General features: G+C 44.1%; 3 protein-coding genes across 5 annotated transcripts in view; 1 reads left to right on the forward strand and 2 right to left on the reverse strand.

Annotated features, from left to right (window-relative positions):
- The window catches only part of FKBP1B (FKBP prolyl isomerase 1B), a 44,463-nt gene extending 34,985 nt beyond the window's left edge, over nt 1-9,478 (forward strand). Inside the window, exons 3-4 of the mRNA XM_033056584.1 lie at nt 6,092-6,204; nt 8,774-9,478. Of these exons, the coding sequence (XP_032912475.1) occupies nt 6,092-6,204; nt 8,774-8,902 (242 nt within the window). The 3' untranslated portion in view covers nt 8,903-9,478. The remainder of the gene's footprint in view (nt 1-6,091; nt 6,205-8,773) is intronic.
- Nucleotides 9,479-13,793: 4,315 nt separating this feature from the next.
- On the reverse strand, nt 13,794-17,635 carry SF3B6 (splicing factor 3b subunit 6). Its single transcript, XM_033056335.2, has 4 exons — nt 17,471-17,635; nt 17,111-17,229; nt 15,441-15,579; nt 13,794-14,943 (listed from the first exon to the last, which is right to left on the reverse strand). The coding sequence occupies exons 1-4, from the start codon at nt 17,498-17,500 to the stop codon at nt 14,854-14,856; spliced, it is 378 nt and encodes a 125-aa protein (XP_032912226.1). The 5' UTR covers nt 17,501-17,635; the 3' UTR covers nt 13,794-14,853.
- Nucleotides 17,636-17,816: 181 nt separating this feature from the next.
- Nucleotides 17,817-23,505, reverse strand: TP53I3 (tumor protein p53 inducible protein 3). Of its 3 annotated transcripts, none has more exons than XM_033055619.2 (7): nt 23,396-23,484; nt 22,544-22,653; nt 22,197-22,339; nt 21,250-21,517; nt 19,803-20,015; nt 18,890-19,086; nt 17,817-18,160 (listed from the first exon to the last, which is right to left on the reverse strand). In XM_033055619.2, the coding sequence occupies exons 3-7, from the start codon at nt 22,332-22,334 to the stop codon at nt 17,954-17,956; spliced, it is 1,023 nt and encodes a 340-aa protein (XP_032911510.1). In that variant the 5' UTR covers nt 22,335-22,339; nt 22,544-22,653; nt 23,396-23,484; the 3' UTR covers nt 17,817-17,953. The 3 variants fall into 3 exon arrangements, with proteins under 3 accessions (XP_032911510.1, XP_032911509.1, XP_032911511.1); XM_033055618.1 differs by having other exon boundaries at nt 22,471-22,653; XM_033055620.2 differs by lacking the exon at nt 22,544-22,653 and having other exon boundaries at nt 23,396-23,505.
- Between the last annotated feature and the right edge of the window lie 389 nt (nt 23,506-23,894).

Here is a 23,894-nt window from a genome sequence, read left to right on the forward strand (position 1 = left end):
TTTCCCTGGAAAAGCAAGGCTTCCCTTTGAGGTTCACTTGCCAAAGTCCCCAGACAGGACACAGTAAGGTGGCCCCTATTCCTCCATAGCATGGGAAACAAAACCATCTTCAAGCTCACATTCAACACTCTTTGTGTCCATTACAATGGCCATCAGTAAAATAAATGAGAAAATAAATTTGTCCCGAAGAGTTTGCTTTGGAAGTCAAATCAAGGAAATCAGAGGCGTGTGCTGCTGTGTTGTGGCAGGAGCAGCCAGGTATAACCACAAGTTACTGGGAGCTGTTGTTAGAACAGAAATGTGTAAAACACTGAATTTAATTTTGAGATAATAATGACATTAAAATGGAAGAAGTGTGAGATCTCTGACTGATACACATCTGGATTCTGATGGAATGAGTTGGAGAGCTGATTTAGGTCCTGGGAAAAAGAAACACACAGCACTAACAGTATTTGCCTAGAAAACTGTTACCCAGATCTCTGTGTTTAACACCAAGACATAGGGGAATTGTTTTTGTTCCTGAGGGAAACCACACATATTTCAGGTGTGTTGGCTTGAGACTCAGCCACAAGCTAAGGTGGGAACACCACTGAATGCAGGGAATGCTTTGCCACAGTATTTCAGATTTTTTTTCCCGGCTAAAAGTGGATATTTGTATTAGTTGCATGTTGTAAATGGGGGTGGTGGTGGGGGGAGATAAGAATTTCCAGCCTTTGATACATTCCCCTGACAGAATATGGATATATTTTTACATAGAAGCAATATATTTTATGAGGAAAAAGAGAAACACTTGAGATAAAAAAATTCTTAACCCACAGCAACATTGACTCCTCAGAAAGTCCTAGGAACCAAACCCAAAGACATGTTCCTAACAGCAGATTACAGGGCATACTTGGAAATGTGGTGGCATTGAGGGGCATCAGATATAGTTCTTGTCCTGAAGAGCCTCTGGTCTACATAAAATGAAACAGGATAGTGTCCTACTGCCCTTCTTTCTGCTGCCAAAGAGTGTTCAGGAGGTAGCTGTCTTCAAGCATATGTATTCCCTTTACATTCTGTAGGCAACTAGTGGTTGAAAAAATGAGGGAAAGGAATACTTCATAGATGAATGATGCTGTTTTTTGAAAGTCACCTATGTAATTCAGTTTATCCCCTCCTCACTTGTGAGATAAGAGAATCCTGCTCTACATATAAAAAGAGAGCAACTAGTGAAATCAAGAGTTTGTCCTGGATTAGGATCTTCATCTTCTGGTTGCCAAAATTTGTCAACACTGCAGAGACAAATAATTCAATAAACACGGGAGTCAGTGAAGCCTGGGATGCAATTTTGCCTACTTCACTTAGGGAGGGATGGCTGAGTTAATACTGCCTCACCAGGCCCTATAAAAACCTGGCAGTCCAGCATTTGTTTTAGGGTACCTTACCTTTTGTAAGTTGACTGAGAATGATAAACAGTTCCAGGATTGCTATTTCAATCCTAACATCCAAATCTAGGTAAGATGAATCATCCTTGGATATACCTCTCTTTCTCCATGAACCACAGGAGTAGCCTGGATGACAGTTTGAGAAAAGTTCCTGCCTTTCAACTGGGTAACATCAGCAGTGGAATTTGCACGTGAATTTTCCAGGTTCAGGCACAGAAGCTTGACAGACTATCCGTGGATGGCCTTCAGTGTAAAGTGTCCATCCATCCTTAGTGTGGATAACAGTTTGGCCATGGTTTGAGGCAGAGATTTGTTGGGACAATAGGTATTAGGTGTCTAACAGTTGGGCTGGCTCTGTGCATTTGTGCTATGTGATTGCTTAAATTCCCTGCTAAATCATTCTCAGATGAAAGAAGAAAAGCAAGCAAAATGTAACGTAGTCTGTGGTCCAGCCTTTCCATTCCTGACCTCTCAATAATATTTTCTCTGATAACAAAGATTGAGCCTTTCTCTTGCTAGAAGCTCTCAGAGTCTCTTCTTTCTATGCAGATTTTTTTCATTACATGCATAGCATCTTAATGTTGGTATGATCCCTATTCCTCTGCCAAATGTGTTTGAAATTGGCTCAAAGATTCAGAAGTTATTAGGCAAGTGCAGACAGTGTCATCTCATTAGCCCTCTCCCCTTAGGAAACAGACTTCAGTGATGGGATCTTAGCTAAAGTAGTGCAGTGGTAAAAAGTAGTGCAGACACAGCTGCAGACACACCTGTGTTTTAATAAGAAGTAATAACTTGTGTTGAACCTCACCTGCAGTTGTGTTTTCACTGCCAGTTTAGCCCAAATGGCATTGCAGTCCTGCAGTTTGGATGGATCTGTGGTTATGTTCCTTAATAAAAGGATCCATCTACTCTTTAATCTGCACCTTCAATGAGCTGAACATCAGTGATTCAGTCAGACTCATGATATGTCTTTCTACACTCAATTTTTAAAACCTGATTTTCAGTTAGGACTGTGTTCAAATCTGTGCCATATTCTGATAACTCAAGTTTGTGCAATTAATTATTTTCATTCAATGATTGCTCCCTTTCAGAAACCTAGGGGTTTTTAAACAAGTACCCATATAGGCATATAGATGCCCTTGCTCAGTCAAAACTCTTATTGACTGTTCTGACTTGCAAAACAATGTCATTGCTGAGTTCCTGATTGTGGTTTTTTTTCTCCTTGCTGTTAGCTAGATAAATAAAGATGTAGGCTGAAGATGGGCATCCATCCCTGTTGAAGAATATGAACTAAATCAATTTATTCACCAAAAAAAAAAAAAATCAATTGGTACATTAGCAAGAGAGAAAATAAAGCATTGTGCTGTTTTAGCTCCCAGGAGCCTGCATAGCCAACTCTAATTTTCAGAACCAGAGATAGAAAAGCTCTAAAGTTCACATCTAAATCTGTATCGGAACTTCTTCAGGGCACATGGAGTCTCTGACTCATTTCCAGGCTGCATGTGCATTTTAAGGGCACTCACATAAAAACTGACCCTCCTGCCAGAGCTTCAGTGAATACAGACACATTTGACTCTGCATCCCAGTTTCTCTTCCAAAAGCTGTAAGGTGATGACAGAGGAACTTACATTTATAAATCCATAAGCTCATGAATTTTCAGCTGAAAATAGAATGTTGCTGTAAATATAGAAAAGCCTGATTTCTTCTACAAGGCCTAACACATCTTCTATGGGCATTTTCTAGTGCAATGAATTAGTTTTTAAATGGTGTATCAAGCTAGCAAGCTCATGAGAGGATGGAAATGTTACTTTAAATGGGAAACATTGTCCAGGAGCTGTTGTCAGAATCTCTGAAGAGTTAATTCTGATTCTGCCACTGGTTTGATGTGGGGTGTTTGGTAAACCATCAGAGCTTCAAGCAAAGAGTTTTAATAGGATTAAGTTACAAAGTGAAATGAATGCATAATAAAGTAGTGTGGAAGATTGCATCTGAATTTGAACTTTCAGATTGAGGCTATTTTATAATAAATATCTTCTTTACCTCCTTGGGCTAATATGAAGGATAATTAATGTTTGCGTACTCCTTTGAACATGCAAACTGTAATGACAGTACTAAGTTTTAATATTAAAACTATTAAATATTGGGATTCTGTAATAGTCTCCTTCCATTTCATAGAATCATAAGGTTTTATGATGTGTTTAAAAATAAAAGTGCTCTGAGGAAGGACTGTCACTTAAATTTAAGATCAAATACTTCAAAAAGGATTATATTATATGCCTGAGAGTTTCCCCTGAGCTGCTTCTCTCTGCCTGCCCTCCCCCAGTACAGGCTATATTACATCCTAGTCTGTAGCTGGAAAACCTTGATCAGGAGCTGCTGTGGCTTCCCAGCCTGCCTGGAGGGGTTTGTGGCTATCACTGAGCTGATCCATTATATAATAAGCGAATTTCCCCCTGTGCTGGTGAGGCCACTCCTTGAGTTCTGTGTCCAATTCAGGAAGGACACTGAGGGGCTGAGTGAGTCCAGAGAAGGGCAGTGGAGCTGGGGAAGGGTCTTGAGGGTAACTCCTGTGAGGAGTGGCTGAGGGAGCTGGGAGTGCTTATCCTGGAGGAGAGGAGGCTCAGCAGGACCTCGTCACTCCCTACAACTCCTTGGCAGGAGAGTGTGGCCAGGTGGGGGTCAGGCTCTGCTCCCAGGGGACAAATGACAGAACAAGAGGAAATGGCCTCAGACTGTGCCAAGGGAGGTTTAGGTTGGACATTAGGAGGAATTTCTTCACAGAAGGGATCATTAGACATTGAAATGAGCTGCCCACGAGGTGGTGGAGTCACCTGGATGTGGCACTCAGTTTGACAAGGGGGCATTGAGTCACAGGTTGGGCTCAATGATCTCAGAGGTCTTGTCCAACCTCATTGATTCTGTGATTCTGTGTACTTGCATCAGAGCACACCTACAGCACTTCATTATTTTACTGTGAAAAACGAAAGGATTATGTCAGGCACTAAGGGTAATGGTTATGAAACATTCCTTATGGGCAGGTTATTCCATAGTTTTCTTTCTAAGGCCTTGGGCACATGCACAGGTGTGTCTGAAAGACCAACTTGGACAAATGTTGGTCTTGGCTATTGGCTAATTTGCCTTAATATGGCATTTGATTTTAATATTGATATAAAATATCTGGACAGAGAACCCCACTGGAATAATCCAACACTGTGCTCATAACTGCAACTCCAGAACTGCATTGCCACTGATTTAACTACTAATGAATTTGGGGACATCTATGTCTGAGCTGTTGTTTGGACTTCCCTTTATTCATTGCACAGAAATAGGCACTGCTGGGATGTGATTCATTATGTCCTAATGTACATCCCTAGATCTAACCAGATGAATTGCTCCCTGCAAGTGCATTTTTCTCTGACATGATTATCTATTTTCTCTGAGTAATTAGCTCAGAAGTAGCTGGCTACATCTTAGAAACCTAAAAGTTTGTAAAATGAACTTTTTAGTCTCTGTTTTTCATTCTGGCACATCTCTTCATATTTACCTTTGATTCATAGTACAGACTTGGTAAGCAAGCCTCTTTGTTATTAGACAATAACTGGTGGTTTTCACTGAAAAATAAAATTTGTGCATCAAGCTGATCTGTTAATATAACTGCTTTAATGGAAATAAACTAGTAAGACTGATACTGGATCTTAAAGACACTATTTTCTCAGCATTTTCTTTCAAAGCTGAACTTGTTAATGTCTTTGCAACCTGAGTCTTTCTCAGATTAATGAACTTCTCTTTGTACAACTCCTTGCATAGGAGAGTCATGGTGTATGCCCACAGCACTGGCTCTACAGCACAACAAAGAAAGGATTGATTCTAGTATATAAATATCAACCCAACCTTGCAAAATTCAGAGTAAACCATCTTAAGTACCAGGTACTTCTAAATTGAAAGCTACCATAATTATCCCCAATTTGAAAAGAGAGGGAGAACAGTTAATCATGTGGTGCTCTGTGAAGGTTTGTCCATTTGCTGAGCAATCTGCCATGTGTTCAAAACCCATGGACTGAAACAGTGCCCATCCAAAGGAAGAGTAATGTGTTCTGTGACCATGTCACGTGGCTGAATGAAAACAGGAAGAGCCAGGGTGGTAGATTTATATAAACCTTTGCTGTTTTCATATTTTTGACTGCAGTCTCTTCTTTCTATGAGAGCAGACACATGCAGTTGTCACGTTGTGTAGAGGTTTCACAGACATGGGATGGCCCTGTTTGTGTAACACAGGCTATTAGGGGCAGCCCTGGATCAGGCACCTGTCCTGGGATCCTCTCCTCTGCTGCCTCCCACTTGCTCCTTGGCTGCTTTTATCCACTTAGGCAGGGAGCTCCACTGTGCAACCAACAGCTCTTCTGTATGTCTGTGCAATGTTTGGTGCAATGTGGGTTGTAACCTATTGCATTGAGAATAATAAAATCTGTTTTAGAGCTTAAACTGCAGGAAGACAAAGGTATGGTACCACTGCAGTTGTCTCTCCTACCTTTTGAATGAGGCTTCAAAGTGAAAATGGAAATGAGCAGCTGATGTGACCAAGACATTAATTTTTCACTCCTTCCCTCTCCTCCAGCACTTAAATTTAGATGTAGCTCAGACTGAAACTGTGTGTCTTGTTTTGGCAGGAATGCTACAAAATGGAAAGAAGTTTGATTCCTCCAGAGACAGAAACAAGCCTTTCAGGTTCAAGATTGGCAGGCAAGAAGTCATTAAAGGATTTGAAGAAGGTGTTACACAGGTACTAATAAATTGTTCTGGCTGAAACTGGAGCTGGCTGAAGGGTGTGTGAGCTCAGCAATGTCCAGGGCAGTGGTGACAGGACCAAGTGGAAATCACAGTAGTATATGGAGTGTTTTTGTGAAAGAATGGTATTTCCTGTAGTTTTCTGCCTTCCATCCATCCATCCATCCATCCATCCATCCATCCATCCATCCATCCATCCATCCATCCATCCATCCACCCACCCACCCAGGGCTATCCCCTGTTCATGAGTCTTTCCCTGTGGTGTGTATTTGGGAGGGGAGAGCTGAAGTCCCCTCCCCAGATGCCATATTAAGCCCTGTCCCTCCCTGTGGGTGGCTCCACACACAGACAGCAATGGCCTCTAAAATATTGAGGTGGCAGTTTTTTATGGAATGATCTTATTCAGCTACTCCATAAAAGCCCAAGCTGCCCTTTTTGATGACATCCATGACCCAGCTACAGATTCTGACCCTGTCTGAATGAGGTACCAAACTGCAGTGATACATTTTTATGGCTTCAAGCTCCCAGCTGCAAAACATTCACTGACCAACCCTATGCTGAGAGAGAGAAGGAAAACTGCCCTCCATTGTTACAGGGTGAGTCCCAGCACATTAAAAGCCCCACAGTACAATTCACTGCCAGGTCTTGCTTTTTGTGCAGTGCTGTGAGGGCCCATGCACACAAGAAGTGTGATCAGACTGCTCAAGAGCACGAGTGAATGAGATCAGGGTGCAGATTCCTCCTGACTTCCCATTTCAGGATCCAAGAGCTCAGTGTAGGAGGCAAGTTTATAGGAACAACTTTAACAGGAACAACTCCTTATGCTTAAATAGAGAGAAGGGAAGAATGCAAAATGAGAAACAATCCACTGAGGAATGAGAGAGGTGGAAGAGACAAGGGTTTCCAGCCCTATGGAGAAAGCAGTGCAAGCATTCCCTTCTCTCCAGCCAGAGAAGTCCATTTGAAGAATCCTAGACTGTGAAAAATAGAAGGATTTGAGTTGGACTGTTTATTATTTGCTTTGCTGAAAAGCCTAAGAGAGCTCAGGACTGCAGAGCTGTAGGAACCAGAAGCCAGTGCAGATAAAGCAGCATCAACAAGTGCTTGTCCATCCCTTCCTTGACCACTCTCAGTCCCCGACTCTTGTCCCTTAGAAAATGAGTGGCCGAGAGCCATTCCAGAAACCTGTGTGGCCACACACTGCCCTCCTGCTCCTCCTAGTGGATCACTGACACAAGTCAAGCTCGTGGCTGTCTCCTTCCACCCCAGGGTTTGAGGGATTTGGGGAGTGTGCTGGACAGAGTCTCTTGGAACAAGGCAGTTCCCTATGACCTGCATGCAGATTTCACAAATCTTGGTGTAATGACTGTCAGATGTCAGCAGGGTCTGCATTTCTCTGCTCTGCTTCTGACAGTTCAAGTTTGTCTCATCCCTAAAACCCCAGGCATTACCTACCAGCTGCCTGGTTTGAAGGGACACATCCAAGCACTGGACAGCCAGCCCCATACAAAATCTCCAGGGGAGGTCATTGGCTGGGACATCCTCAGCCCTGTGCCATCAGCACTCCTTGGGAAAGTTCATATCCACATTCTCCTTCTACCCAAAGTAATTGACTCTCTAGTTTTGGTATATTTTATAGAGCCTGAAATATTCAACCTGAAAAAATTCTCAGCAGTAGCTGTCACATAATCTGTAGTCCAGTGATGTGCCTGATCTTGGGAGAGAGCTCTGAGTTAAAATCACTGCTTCAAACTGGGATGTTTCTTGTCAAACAAGAAATGTTTCATATTAGCCACTGAATATTCCAACGTCAGTGTATGGTGCATGAACAGCAGTTTGAAAATGTTCCAAAATACCCAGTTAGTAGATAACTCCAGATCTAGGTGAGCTGTACCCTTCAGAGCCAGCCTGGAGTGAGGGAAATCAGCATTCCTGCCCATCCCAAGGGCAAGGGCTCTCTGCCTGGATAAGGAGCATAAGTGAGATGGTTACCATGGGGCTTGAACTGAGTTTAGGGAAATAAGTGCTGAACCTGGCTATGCTGGGTACTGATCTCTCATTAATAAAGAGCTGTGAGGGCCTTTTCCTAGTGCCTGCTGATGGTTCCTTGTACCCTGTGCTCTGCAGAAGGAGCTCAGACTTCCTGCAGCCTGCCCCAGTACACAAACATGTTGTTAAAAAGACTTTGTGTCACTTCCAGGCTGGTTCTGGCAGTTTAAATAACTGCTGTGAGGGGCCAAAGTAGTGAAGAGACCCATGCCCATGCCTGAGCTGTTTATGGCAGCTTCAGCTTGAAGAAAAACCATTTGGACTCAAAATCATAGAGTGGCTTGGGTTGGAAGGGACCTTAAAGATCTTCTCCTTCCAAGCCCCAGACCCAGTAATCTTCAAGGTCTTTTCCAAACTAAACAGTTCTATGAATCTGGTTATCCCAACATTCCCTGAATCTATAAATCTGCCAGGTAGTAATTTTTTTTGTTTGTTTGTTTGTTTTCCTCCTAATCTTGTTTTTTTGTTGTTGGTTTTTTTTTTGTCTTCTCCTTTCTCTGACATCCAAAACCCAGATGAGCTTAGGACAAAGAGCAAAGTTGACCTGCACACCTGAGATGGCCTATGGAGCCACAGGCCACCCTGGGGTCATACCTCCCAATGCCACGCTCCTCTTTGACGTGGAGCTTCTCAGGTTAGAGTGAACCTTGCCATGGGAGCTGGCTGGAGACATCTGTTAATAACCATCCGTTCCTTCCTGCCTTGCAGTGGCGGGAGGAATCTTCACTGGAATCCCAACCTTCCCTGCTCAAGCTGTCCTGTCAATAGCGCCTGACTCTTGGTTTCCTATGCCTTCCTTCTCTTTTATAAATTTGTGGTGTCTGTATTTGCCTTTTATTAGAAGCTTTGCTCTGAGGAAAAATATCTCCGGGTGTAACATTTCCAAGTTGTACATTTTATTTAATTTGCATGTACGAAGAATTCACAGTGATGACTGAAAATATATATAAATATAAATATATATATATATATATATTCCTTATTGAAAAAACCACTGCCTTACTGTACACTTAAACCAAGAAAAAATAAAAACCACAAAAGGTGCTCAAAAATAAAAAATCCAATGTACGCCTTGTACATGAACGGGCATTAGCCAAACAGAGTTACCTGCGCTGCCACTTTTCTCAACTTGTACGTTCTGCTTGCTGCTGTTTTAAAAAATACTGTCTCATTTAAGAATTATAAGTATATATATAAAACAATAAAATCTTGATACTTTACCAACTCTCATCCTGTTTTTCTCTTCTGGCTACCGGGATGCTCTTTGCTGTACAAGAAGTTTTTCAATCATCAACCCATTTTTCATTAATTATTCCTCTTACATTAAATAGTTGTAGCTCCATGCAGTGCTTCTATTAGTGATGGCCTAGTGGAAGATCTCTGCGGACCAGAGGTACCAGGGACATGCAAGTAAGGGGTGCTGGGATAGTTTTCCTGACTCTGCATTTCCCCTGCCTCTATGGCCCCTCAACTCTGGCCAAAATTTGGCTGCTGAAGAGACAGAAAGTGCTGCTTGTCAAAGACACACGGTGCTGGTCTAATTTTGTGCCTTTACAACAGCAAAACTAGTGTAGTATTTTCTACTGGAGCTGAGCAAGGCTAGAAGAGACCAGGATTATGTGCATCCACCTTTCAAAAGAAATGTGAACTGTGGGATGATGTGGCCACTGAATACTGCAGGGCTTTTAGGCTGCATCAGCTGCTGCTGTTTACAAAGGCTGCAAACTGACCGTGTGCACTGGACCTCTGGCACCTGAGACTCAGCAATATTCATTTCATTTGCTATTATATGAATTTATGAAATGCTGGTTTCTGCTCTGGAGACAGGAAGATGTGTTGACTGTTACTTACCTGCATTTGGAGCAGGACCTGATCAGCAAAGCTTTCTCTGTGCTGTTATTTTGCCTTGTCTGATTTCTTTCCATTAGGCTCATTTTTCCTCTTTGCTGTAGAAAACCAGGGCATCAATGGGTCATGATGTTACTTTTATTTAACTTGGCTATAAACTATTTGCATGGTTTTCTACTAACAGATGTTTGGATGGTAGAATTTCAGACAGTTGTGCTGTTTCTGTATCTGTGTTAGGAGAACACTCCCAGCCTGGGCTGTCAGACAGCAAAGCTACAGAGATGACCCCAGGTGACACCTCCTAGAATTGGAGAGGGAATGAGAACAGAAAAGCAAGACTGGTGAGCTGGCCAGTGACCATGGCTCGTGGTCTTCTCTCTCCAGATGTTAATTTCACCCACAAAGCTGCATTTATTTCAGCTTGTTAATTAATAAACCCATAGATCCATATCTTACCAATTTTTATACACTGAGTGGAGTAAATTTTTTTCTCACTCTGCTTTCCATAAAGAAATGAAGGGATTTTCAGAACCCCTTTTTTGGTGGAAATCTCAGGTCACTGCAGCAGCTGGGTTACACATCCCCTAATAGTTCTTTTATTTAGGGCACGCTAACTTCCTGTTAAAAATTGGTAATTGGATCTGATGTCCACCAGCTTTCCCAAATCATTTGAAAAGATCCAGCTCTCCTTTGCCACTGCCCTGGCCTCTGTTGCTGGCCTTCCTTTCACCACTGGGTCACAGACTGCACCTCCCAAAGTCTTGGTTAAAGGTGGTGTGGCTTTGTTGTGCCTGTCAAACACTGTTTGATTCAGCGCATTGATTTAAGTTGTTCCTATCAATGGCCTAGTTTAAGTTAATTGCTTATTAAAAAAAAAAGCCCAAAGTGTGATATAATCACAGAATGGTTTTGGTTGGAAGGGACCTTAAAGACAATTTTGTTCCAACCTCCTGGCATGGACTGGAACACATGCCATTAAACCAAGTTGTTTGAAGCACCATCCAGCCGTGAACACTCCCAGGGATGGAACATCCATAACCTCTGTGGGAACTTTTGCCAGTGTCTCACCACCCCTCACAGTAAATAATTTTTTTTTGTAATTTATGATTTAACCTTGCCTTCTGTTTGAAGCCATTCCCCCTTTGTCCTGTCACTCCAGGCTTTTGTAAATAGTCTCTGCATCTTTCTTGTCAGCTCCCTTCAGGTACTGGAAGGCCACAGTTAGGTCACCCCAAAGCTTCTCTTTCCCAGGCTGAACAATCCCAATTCTCTCAGCCTTTCCTCATGGGAGAGGTGCTCCATCCCTGTGATCATCCTGATGGACTTGCTCCAACAGGTCCATGTTGTTCCTGTGCTGGGAACCCTGGAGCTGGATGCAGCTCTGCAGGTGGGGTCTCCCCAGAGAGCAGCACTGGCTTTGGGCCCTTTCCTGAATGCCCCAGCAGTGAATGGCAATGCCAAGGATCGTGTGAGAGATCCTGGAATGGCCCCGTGCTCCCTCCATCCTCTTTTGGCCTTGCTGTTTGGGAGCTTCTGCTGCATCTGAGGCAAGGGCAGGGCATGGCTCAGTCCTTCTACTCCTGCAGGTTTCTCACCAGGTAAACCACATTCCTGCTGGGCTCTGAGAGCCGAGCATCACTGATCTTATCACCTCTATCTGCAGAGCTGCCACTGTGCTCTTCCCTGCAGCCCTCCCAGCACAAACCAGCCATTACCCACTCCATAAAATCCTTATTACAGCTGGCTGATGAATCTGTCCCTCATTGTCTCCTCTCTGCAGAGACCTTGGTTGGAAACAGGGATTATTACATTTTTCATGCCAATTTCATTAAAAAGGAAAAATCTGAAAGGAAAACTGATTGTGCTTTGTGATACTTAAGGAAATTAAGTCTTCAAGGAAATGTAATCTTCAGCTCTTTATTCCACTGCAAATGCGTTAATTTATTTAATTGTATCATCGATCAGCACAGTACATAAAATTATTACCCCTGTATAATGGATTGGAAAAGATTTACTGTCATTGCCTGGGTAATCAGGTATACTCTCGTTACTAATTTCTAAACAGATTCAATGGAAAAAAGTGACCTTCCAGTCTTAATTTCATGTCCTACTTCCTGAAAAATTAAACGGGAAGTGAGCATACACAAAACCAGCACAGATGCAGAGTGCAAGGCTGGTAACATCTGCTTTATTCGCTGCCCCTCTGCCATTCATGAGCTGAACTCATTTCCCTGTTCTTTGATATTACATTTCAAACAAAATCTTGAGTAGATCTCATCAAAACAGTCCTCTGGGCATTCCATTTCCATTCCCCCTGTCTTGCAGGTACAAATTATTATTTCATTTTTACATGTGCAGGGACATTGAAAGCCCTGAACAGGCACTGGAAGAAAACTATGAAATGGAATATTTAATGAAAGATGGCAGCTGAGCTCTCAGAGAAATCAAAAGCTGCTGATCTTGAGGATTCATTGAAGGAATTTTTATTAATCTTATTGCCCCAAAGAATTGCTTTTTATGTATGTTTTTCAAACAACATCAAATCCTCATCAAAACAGACACTGCAGTGCAAGCACCACGGTCTCTGCTATTGACAGAAGCAATGTGGTATTTGCATATGATTTAAAACAAGGCTGGCAGCACACAGCACCATTATTGGCACTCTGGTATTTATTACCAGTGTTCATTACTTACTAGAACCATAAATCCAGCATGGCAACAAGCACCTCCAGTTCCCATTTCAGCAAGGAGCCTTCTCAATGCCCAGCAGTTGGTACAAAAGATTTCAGTTATCCAAGTGTTGGTACATGGATGTGTACATATATACATGGCACATATAAATACATGTATTTATATATATAAAATGTACATGTATGGGGGCAGAGCAATTTGGAATCCTTGAAAAGCTCACATGGAAGCAAATCTCCCAGGAGTATTTAATTAATTTAAATATTTTTAATGCAATCTGGTTCTTGCCTGAGAACACTCTCCTTGTGTTAATGTGATGGCCATGGAGGGAGGGACTGCTCATCTAACCCAGCTTCTGGGCTCCCAGTGCCTGCTCCTGAGCTCAGCCGGGATTACTGCAGCCTGCACGGCTTCTTGCTGCAGACAACAGGCTCGGTTTGAAGGGACAGAGGCAGGAGGAGGAACTGTGCACTAAGCACACACTGAGCATGGCTCTGGCTCACAGCCCCAGTGCCTGTGTGCAAGGGAAGCAGGGCAGATCTGCTCCAGTGGGATGTTCCCAGGGCAGGATGGAGCTCCAAGCTGAAATCACACCTCAGCCATTGTGGCTGCTTTCCCCCAGAGCTTGCTTTTCATGAGCCATTACTGAACTTTTCTCTGGAGCATCTATTAATTTGCAATAGTTTCTTTGAGGAATGAAGAAAATAGAACCATTCAGTGCAAAATGATGAGTATTTAGTTTCTCATTGGCTCCAGCTAGGAACTGTGGGTATTGCTGTGAGTCCCTTCCAGCTGCCAAACGAGGGGCTCAGCACAGGGCAGCTGCCAGGGATCTCCTCCAGGTGAGATGTGGGCACTGTTCCCACAGCTGGGTGCTCTCCCATGAGGACATCCCTGTACCCAGGGAGATGGATGTGCTACAGCTCCTGCCTCATCCCACACTCCTGTCTAACAGCACAGGGTACATGCAGCAGGAGCACAGCACGAAGCCAGCCTTGATGAAAAAAAGCAAAAGATGCAGACATTTATTTTTTCACCAAATGGACACAGTGTTGTTCCTGAAGTGAGAGATTCCAACAAAAAAGTAATTTCAGAAAATAGAAGCATTCCTCTATGACAGTGCATTCTACTGTCATTACAAATTCAACTGAATTACAAATCCCAGGCAAAGTATACTGATTTCTGCACTGGATGGGAATTGTCTGCTCAGGGAGTGGAACATCACATCCATGCAGATGAATCCTTCCATGGCACAATACCACCCACATTCACACAACTCCCAGCCAGTTCTCAGCACAGGCAGAGGTTATTCTTTCCCACTTCCAAAAGATACTGGTTATGCACACTCTGGATCACATACAACTTATATACAGGACAGAAGTACTAAAAAAAGAGCCAAAAAATGTAAATTTGCTTTTCCTTCACCAGATGCTACCCCTAAAAATGTATGTACAGAAAATGTGTTACAGTTCAACCATGCCAAGCAGAAAACAATCACACTACAGGTATCAAAATGAAAACCTTCATCTACTGTCTCATCTTGGTCATGTGTTCTTCAATTCATACCAAATCCTCAGTCCAAACTGGGACACAGAGCAGAGAGCTGGATTGTTTCACTGCAGCTGATCAGAGCACACACCACCGCTGGGAACAAGGTACTTGGAGTGAAGTCCCCTTATCAGCTGCATCCTTTTAAAAGCCGTTCATCTTCTCCCGTTTGTGAAAGAAACTTGTTACAAACATGGGCTTGCGTTTGCTTTGTTCAGTCAAACAGAACCTGTTTGGTCCCTTCTTGAAAGCTCCTGCTAGGAACAGGTCAAGGCAGCCTTGGCCAGGTCACCCTCAGCACAGAGAAGCAATGTAGCCTGGGGGGATTTAATCTTAAAGCAGATCTCTGTGTGCTCTACATTTATTTAATCCTAATCTGAAGATATAAAAATCCATATAGCATTTCATCAAATTTATGAGAGAAAAAAAACTACACTTTGTTAAGAATTCCTATGTTGAGGCCAAGAACTCGATGGTAGGGCTTGAAAAAAGTTTTCCAAAAAAGATCAGTTTATTTTGGTGGGTCTGTGTTAATTCCATATTTTTCCTTGAGAAGTTTAAGCTGTTCTTCTTTCTTCTTTGTGTCCATCTTTTGGAATGCCTGCAATTAGGAAAATAAAAGATGTAAGAAGACAAAATAAGCCTCTCATCTTATGACAAGTTATTTCCCAGTATCTGCAACCCACATCAGTGTGAAGTCCATCACCATCACACCCACAGAGCACTGTTTGATTCTAGTCCTTGGAGAATGCTGCAGGGCCCTGGATGCTGTCAGTGACAGGGAGGACGATGAGAACTGGAGACTTTTTATCCATAAACAAGATCTCACCTCCTGCTGCAATGTGTTGTGAATTGTGGGGCCTCTGCGCCCTCTCCTGCAGCGTACACTCCCCACAAACCTTTTCCACATCCTTTGTCCAAGGGTCATTTTTATGTACACAAATCACCAAGTAAATATGAAACTCTGACCATGTATCCCATTCACTCCCTCTAACAATTTGGATTTTATTTCTTAAAAATACCCAAGCACCTGTGTTTACAAAGTGATGCTGGGGTTGTTTTTGTGTGAGGTGTCTTCCCCAGCCCAGGTGCACGTACCCTGTTTGCATTGTAGTACAGAACCACGAGGTATCTGTTGCACACGTTGAACCCTGACAGGTGGTCACAGGCGTTCTTGGCATCGAAGATGTCCTCATACACCACGTAGGCTGTTCCTCTGGTCTCAGGGGTATTTCCACTGCACAGCAAGCACAGAACCAAGGTCAGATAAAATGAACAAGAATTTATTTCACAGTGACTGAGATTAGCTGAACTAATGCAACTTCACTAAAAACCAATTTGCTGTTTTTTTCTAGGTATTAAACTACATCCCTGCTTTCCACACCAAACAGTTCAGAGCCAGAAACAACAGGAAAATTTGCTGTATTTTGCTCCATAAGGGAAATGCACCTTTCCACAACAACTGGGTTGTTGAAGCTTTTCTCAGGGCTGCCATGTTGTGTCTGGAAATAATTTAACTCTTATTATAGCAATGAGCTTTTATTCAATAATACAAGATCTGGCTGTCAGCGGCTGTCTGGATCAGATGTGTCCCTAGGATGGAACAGGGCTCCTGGCATATCACAAACTCAATTTAAGAGGCAGAACAGCCCTGCTAGTGCAAGCCCACTGCCAAGGCACAGCCAGCACCCACGGGAGCCCCAATTCCATGTCCTTCACCTGAGGGATGGGACACACATCACATAACAGCAATGAGCCCAGAGGGGCTGCAGAGTTTGCAGATAACAAAAGTCTTGACTAAAAGATGGCAACAGAGACTTTCCAGTCAGAACAACTGTATCTAAGGTGCCTCTGAGAACTCCTGAGGACAACTGGCATCACATATATCCACACTGGGATCTGTGCCAAAGTGAGGAGAGTGGGATAAACACTGCACAAAGCACAAAAGCCTTTACAGAGGGGCTTACATGTTATTCCTTGGCACTGATGGTGTTGACATTTCTGTGGGAAATTACATGAATTAGTAGCTCAAACTGCTGGATAAACACACCAGTGCATCACTCCAGTGGAAAGCCCCTAATACATCCCAATTCTGTGTCCTCTATCATGCTGTTCCAGCCCACATGATTTCAGAAAACTTAAGTACTGGCTCTCCTTTATACAGTTAGCAAAGAATTCCACCAATTTAGCCAGGCAGTGTTTACACTGCCCCTTGTTCCCTCAGCCACTTCTCCAGTCCCATCCAGTGTCTTTTCTTGCTTGCGAAGGGTCTGTCTGGCACGTGTCCCCTTGGTGTCCTTTGCTTAGTGAGGACAACTCTGTAAAACTCACACAACGATCAAACAAGTTACCCAGAGAAGCTGTGGATGCTCCAACCCTGGAAGTGTTTGAGGCCAGGCTGGATGGGGCTCACAGCACCTAGTCAGGTGGAAGGTGTCCCTGCCCACTTCATAAAAAGGAAAATTGTTAGTGCCCAACTTCTGTGTTTCCTATTTTTACCCCAAGTCAAGGTAAAACTTCAGCTGTATTTGAAAGTTACTTAAGCAAACCAGTCTCTCATATTTTATCAACTTCTCCAAGTTAATTTCAAATTTAAGCTCATTCTCTGCACCTCCCAGCAGAATAATTTTCTAACAAATTCACGTGTTAAGAGCATCATCACATCCCCCTCTGGCACTCGGGGCGCTGCTCCAGGGCATTGAACCTGTGAAACGCAGCTGCCACTGGCACTGAAACCCTTCACGGTCCAAAGAAACCGAAATACTCACACTCTGATCTGCCGGATGGGCCCGTACTTCCCAAAGATGTCGTACATCTCCTCGGCCGTGATTTTGTAGGGCAGGTTCCTGATGTACAGGATCCGGTTGACCTCCGGAGGGAGCCGAATCTGATGGGGGAAGGACAGGCGGTGTGTTAGACCCAAGGCACGCACTGCAAACCTCAAACCCAGCAGCCTACGGGCTAAATCAAGGAGTCACTAAGCCACGGAATAGCTGGGGCTAGGAGAGGCCTTTAATATCACCCAGTTCCACCCCCGCTGCCGCGTTCCCGTCAGAGCAGCGGGGTGCCTGGAGCGGGACGCAGCTGGAGCCCAGCCCGGCAGGGACGGGAGGGGGCAGCGCACTCACGTTGGCTCGTTTGGCTGCTTGCATCGCCATGCTGGCGGGAGGTGAGTGGGGGCCGCGGCCTGGGACAGAAACACGGGTGGGAAAAAGAGGCCTGGAGCAGAGACAGTAGCGGCGAACGGGAACGAGGGGCGGGAATCCCGGATGTATCCCAGCAGGCACCGCGCGCTCCCCTCACGGAACCGGATCTATCCCGGCGTGCACCGCGCGGGAAGCGGCTGCGCGAGCCCGGCCAGCCCCCCACGTGACCTCAGCCCGGCCCCGCCCCTCCCGCCCGGCCCCGCCCCCCCCCGCCCCTCAGGATCAGTGGCGGCCCCACACGTTCAACCCGCGGTGCCAGAATTGCCACGCGAACCTCTTTAATAAACGCTGCCTCCTTTTCCTTTTCCCTTTTCCCCTTCCTCGCCACCCACACTCGGTCCCGCTGTGGAGCAGAAGCGGCGGGATGGCCGCAGTGCAGACCCCTCAGCGGCTGTCCCGGAGCAGCTACTGCGGCGGCCCTTTCTTGAAGCAAACGGGGATTTCGATGACGATTTTGCCGATGTTCCTGTTCTCCTCCATAGCCCTGTGTGCCTCAGCGATGGCGTGCAGGGGGTAGACGCTGTCCACGAGGGGCTGGAGACGGGGGGAAGCCCCTCCACAAAAATGGGGCAGCACCTCCTCAGTGAAGGCTCTCACCAGCCGCTCCTTGTACTGGGGAATAAAAACACTGCAAGGTCATTTCATCGTTTCACTGGCTGAGGTGTCTCAGCACGGCGTATAAAATATACACAGCTCTCAAGGAGACACCTCCTGACATTCTCACAGTGAAATGGAGATAAAAGCACTTGACAGATCTAGATTACAAAGAAGAAGAAAGCTTTTAGATTTATTACATCTTAATTGAATGAAATTCTCCAAAAGCAAGTGGTGTGAGCTCAGTGCAGAACCATTTAAATCAAACTGATACAGTACTTGTAAACTGTCTTACCATGCACAGAATCTACCCTGGGGCTCTGCACTGCCTATCTTTTACTGTCATATCTGAGAATATTCCACATAAAGCCAATTTTCCTTGGTAAATGGGCATCCAAATGACCTCGGTTACTACTTTGAAAAGTGACCTAATAGAGATGTTTATTTTCCCCTCCTCAGACATAATCAAGTTGCTCTGTCACTGGAGTTTTTATTTCATCCAGGGCCAAATATTTAAATTACGGTACTCAACAAGTACATTAAGAAGTCCTGGGTGTCATTCCTCTCATTCAGGGAGGAATTTGATAAAAACAGAAAAATGATATCATAGTTTTGTGACATTTTCCCAAGTATGTAGTAACAGTTTTTTGACAAGAACATGTTTAACGCTGGTTTTAAAAGAAATCTCTCAAAACTATCATGAATTTTAAAATCAAACTGCATACACTGCTGATAGCCACTACTTGCCTCCTTGTCTCGGGACCGTAACAGGCTCGTGTGGATGCTGGCTCTTTTGGAAAGCAGCCTTGCCAGCAAATCCCCATGGACTTCACCTCCACTCAGCAGTCCATAGATAATCCACCGCCCATCAGTGCTCAGACAGTTGAGATTCTTCTCCCAGTATGAGGCACCAACACAATCCAAAATAAGATCTACTCCAGAACCTCGAGTAAAAACAGAAGAGATTTCAGCAATGAAGTCAAACTGCATTAAGGATAATTTCAAGCAAGACTAAAACCTAGTTATTTATAGGTACAGAATCAACCCTCCCTACTATTCTTATTTATCTTTCTACTGAGATTAGGAATTGGCACAGTGATTTGTAAGGAATTACAGAATCAGGCACAGAAAAAGAATAATCAGTTACCCATAAGCAAACTCAGGCATAAACCACCTCAAATGCTTAGAAAAGCTGTATTTTTCCAACAGTTTAAGAATTAAGGGTGGTGAGGCCCTGGCACAGGTTGCCCAGAGAAGCTGTGGCTGTCCCACGCCTGGAAATGCTCAAGGCCAGGTTGGATGGGGCTCAGAGCAATCTGGTCAAGTGGAAGGGAGTTGAAACGGGATGATCTTTAAAGTCATTTCCAACCCAGGCCAGGCTATGGTTCTGTGATGATTCAAACACCAAAATGCAAGGATTTGGTCCCACAGTTCCTTGGGGAGGCAGCAATAACAAGGCACAATATTTATGGCCCAGATGAACACAGACAAAGGCCATGCAGAACCCAGCACAAGTAAACCAAGGAAAGGCCCGTTCTGGCTGAACAGGATATCAGGTTGTACTTACACTACTGGATGCTCCATCACCGAGTGACAGCTGAAACTGAGCGTGTGTCTACATGCTGGGAGTTCATTCACACTTTCACAGAGAGGTTTTTACCTTGGGTGAACTCCAAGACCTTTTCACTGAAGTCTTCATTCTTGTAGTTGAACCCTGCAGCTGCTCCAGCTTTTGCTGTTGCTTCCAGTTTCTCCTGAGTTCCTGCTGTCACAATGGGAATGGCCTTCGCCAGTCTCACCAGCTGAATGGCTGCCATGCCAACCCCGCTGGCTCCAGCGTGGATCAACACTCTCTCACCCTCCTGTACTTTACCTGGAGGAGGGCATAAGGAAAGTGGTCACCCTTTGGGCATCACCTTGGATTACAACATGAAGAGTCTGGAAGATATCAAAGAGGAGGTTGGAAGAGATGCCCTTGATTGAACTTTGGATGATTGGACATCCTCATAGCCTTCATAAAAGAGAGAAGTCCAGAAGTAGCAGAAGTTGCAGTGTGCTGACAGGACATGGTTTTACCAGCCTCAGTGGAAGAACTTTGTCTTGGCCGTGTGCAGTTCTGGGCATCTGTGACCAAGGTGCTTAAGTGAGTGCAGTCACAGCCTTTTTATGCCATCAGTAGGAAACACACTTGGAGGATGTTCATATTGAGAAATCAGGCACTCATCAACAGAGAAATACCAGAAATGCTGGGTAACATTAAAGACCAGTCCCACCAATCATTTTACCGTCTATTGGTTGCATTAATTTGTGTTTCACCAATTGCTCTGGAAAGTGAGGCACCAAGTAACCTCCTACTGATCCCCAGGAAGCAGCACTGCTTGAAGCAAGTCTGCAGGGAAGTTACATTTGGAACTTTTGTTCCTTATTTAGTCTTTCAGATGCTACTGCTAAGGAAGGTTATTTCTTGCCTGTGGAAAACCCTGGCAAGTGCTACTGTTTATTACCTTGGCAGCATATTTTTAAAATTAAGTGTGTGGGCTTCTGCCTATTTTAAATCAGCTCAGAGTGGATTTTACCTACAAATAATCTCTCTGTAAAACAAGATACTGGATGTTGCATACTGTAGATACACAAGCAATTAGGGATAAAGTTCTGCATATGGTCATCCATGCAGTGAAGCCAGATCCTTAGAAGTAAGATGTGTTTTCAAGTGTGTGGAAAACATGAGAATAATTTCAGGGTTTAGGCTTAATGGAAGGTGTCCCTGTCCATGGCAGGGGAATGGAACTAGATTATCTTTAAAATCCTTTTCAACCCAAACATTCAGTGATTCAAACTGAGAAATACAGATGAAAAGCATTCTGACCATCTTTCCATATCCTTCTTTGTAAATATGTAATCAGCAGGGTAGGCTGGCACCTGAGAGAGGTGGTCAAGATTCAAGGATTTGTGTCTGGCATACTGGATTCCAACCCACAAGAGCAAGGTGACAGAGAAAAGGTTCTCTGAAGGCAAACAACATTCCAGTGGAGGCAACAAGGAGAGGATTTTGTAACAGAAAGGAAGATGAGCTGTTTTGATGGGATAAATGGGCAAATGCTCCTCACCTACAAAATGGAGCAGCTGAAATGCTGTTAGCCAGGCTTCAGGAATGGCTGCAGCCTGAATAAAAGTCATATCTTTGGGAATTGGCATCAGGTGGCCTTCGGGCACTGTCACAAACTGTGCCTGGCCTCCCCCGGAGAGCAGAGCCATCACTGCATCGCCGATCTTCCAGCGGCCCGAGCAGCCGGGACCCAGCCCAGCCACGCGCCCCGCTGCTTCCAGGCCTAAAATATCACTGGCTCCTTTGGGGGGAGGGTACTTCCCTCTCCTCTAAAGTTAAAAAAAAAGAGAAGGCAAGGAAGGAAAAACCAAACATCAGTGGTGTAATGACCTGCAATATTTCATTCACATGTCTCCAGCCTAAATTTCTATTTGTTTAATCCTGATTTTGCTCTCTGCATATATGTTACAATAATTTGAGGTCTTCTAAGCTCTGGAAACATCTCTGCTTCCTAATTATTATTCTTCCTAAGTTTTATTCTTAATATTTAAGAATAAATTGAAATATTTGTGAGTCCCCTTTGTCCAGGCTAATCCCTGCTGTGGAGGTACTATGGTCTCAATTTGCAGAGTATGGCTTGCAGCTCAAACTAATAATTTGAATGTGAATTTGAATAAATTTTCTCCCACTGGAACTGTGCCATTGGAATGTTTCCTTTTCATGTCAATTATCCTGAAAAGGGTCTAAGATCTAGAAAGATCCAGAGCTTTGGTTTTGCATGTTTTGTTGAAAGGCAGCTGCCTTTCCATGCCAGCCCAGCACTGCACTAACTCAGATAAAAACATTTATCTGCTGAATCAACAAACATCTCTCTTTCAGCCTTATGAACTCTCAAATGATCACCAGGTTCAAACTCTTTTAACTCATCAGATCTGTCAAGACTTCATAGAGGGGCTTGAAAAATCTGTGTTGTTTTTAGGTGCATAAATCTGCTTAATGTACACATACCTGGAGTAAATCGGCCCTATTCAGAGCACTGGCAGAGACCTTCACAAGAACTTCTCCTTCTCCTGGGTCTGGTTTCATCACTCCTTTCATATAAAGATTTTCTGGGCCTCCTGGGCAATCAAAATGGGCTGCAAACATTTTCTCTGAGAAAAACAAAACCAAAACCTGAAAAATGTTGCATGACTACAGGCACACTTAAAGTGCAGTGGAAAAATCTCAGCAATGAAAGGTAACAAATTGCTTTAAAAAAAAAATTCCTATTTATTTCCCTTGCCTCAGGAGGTGATTCCTGTGTGTGTGATTTTCTGTGGTACAAGATCTCACTGCTGCAGAAGTCTTTCAGGTACCTCCTCAGATGCTGTTCCTGGGATCCTTTTGGCACCAGCAGCTGTTGAGATGGGCTCCTCCTGCCTGGTAAAATCAAATGAGGAACAGTTTTCTGTCTGCTCCCTGGGTGCTGGGTGGAAGGAGATGAGAAGGAGAGGCAATCACAACAGGAACAATTGTGTTACTTCCTGAGAGCAGCACAGGATGGGCTGCAGGGCAGAGCCTCTTCGAGTAACCAGCACTGTGTACAGACCACCCTGCCCTCTGTAAAAATCACTGATGTCTTTTTTTTTGTGGTAAGACTGCAAATGCAGAATGATAAACAGCTTGAAACCACAGGGATGTCAATCCCCACAGGGTGGTGCTCTGTGGCTATTTTATGGTGAATAAGCACTTCCAATTATTTGTATAAAATGCAATTTAAAGGCTTTTCTTTCTGAGGCTGGCTGTCTATTCGTTGTTTTCAATAATTTAATCCAGTCCCACAAAATTTGCCTGTATCAGCAAAAAAACTCAATGGGAAGCCCACCTGATGCCACCCCGTAACAATTGTTTCTTCTGTTTTAATTGGGTCCAAATTTAGTCAGTTAAAAATAAGATGCGAAAGGAAGTTTTGTCCCTCTTTCATCAGCGTTCATTAACTGTTTTTTTAATAAATTACTGTCTCTGCAGCTTGAAGCAGGCCCACAAAATGTAAAAAAAAACCCAACAACAACCCAAAACAAAACCAAAATACCAAGAGGATCTGAATATTTACATTACTCTGAAACACACAGAAAACCACGGGAACTGAGATACAAGTTTCCAGCTCTGAGATCTGCCGGCAGTGGCTGAAAACAGCAGTTTTAGGAAGCCGTGGCTGCCGAGCTCACCTTTTTCCTGTGCGGAAGGACGGGCGGTCTGTGCCCGGCACGGAGCCGGGCTGGCCCGGGAGCAGAGTCCGATCCCAGCTCCTCCTGTCCCCGCTCGGCACCGCCCTGCAGCTCAGGGGCAGGAACTGGGCGAGGTTTAATAAAAAGACAATAGGAGACGCGCATAAAACAAAGGGTTAAGACGGCCGGAGCACACGGTTGCTTCGAAAACGCCCCTTTAAATTCACTTCACAATACATCAACCTGCTGCATATTCATAGTCCCTCATGTATAGTAAAAATTTCTGGGAACTGTTTAGCATGCCCACTCCTTGGGTCCGCCTTTTTAGATCATGCGCGTTTCGTGGCTGGTGGTTTTAATCCTCTTCTTATCATCTTTTAATTTGGGTGGTGGTCCCGGCCTTTTGCAGCCGGTGAGCGTTGATAATTGTGTCAGCTGCAGGACCCCATCACACGGGCTGTTATCTCAATTAGGCAGGTAGTTTCAGCATACTATCTCT

The sequence above is a fragment of the Catharus ustulatus genome, chromosome 3 (assembly GCF_009819885.2).
Source record: "Catharus ustulatus isolate bCatUst1 chromosome 3, bCatUst1.pri.v2, whole genome shotgun sequence".
Taxonomy (NCBI): domain Eukaryota; kingdom Metazoa; phylum Chordata; class Aves; order Passeriformes; family Turdidae; genus Catharus; species Catharus ustulatus.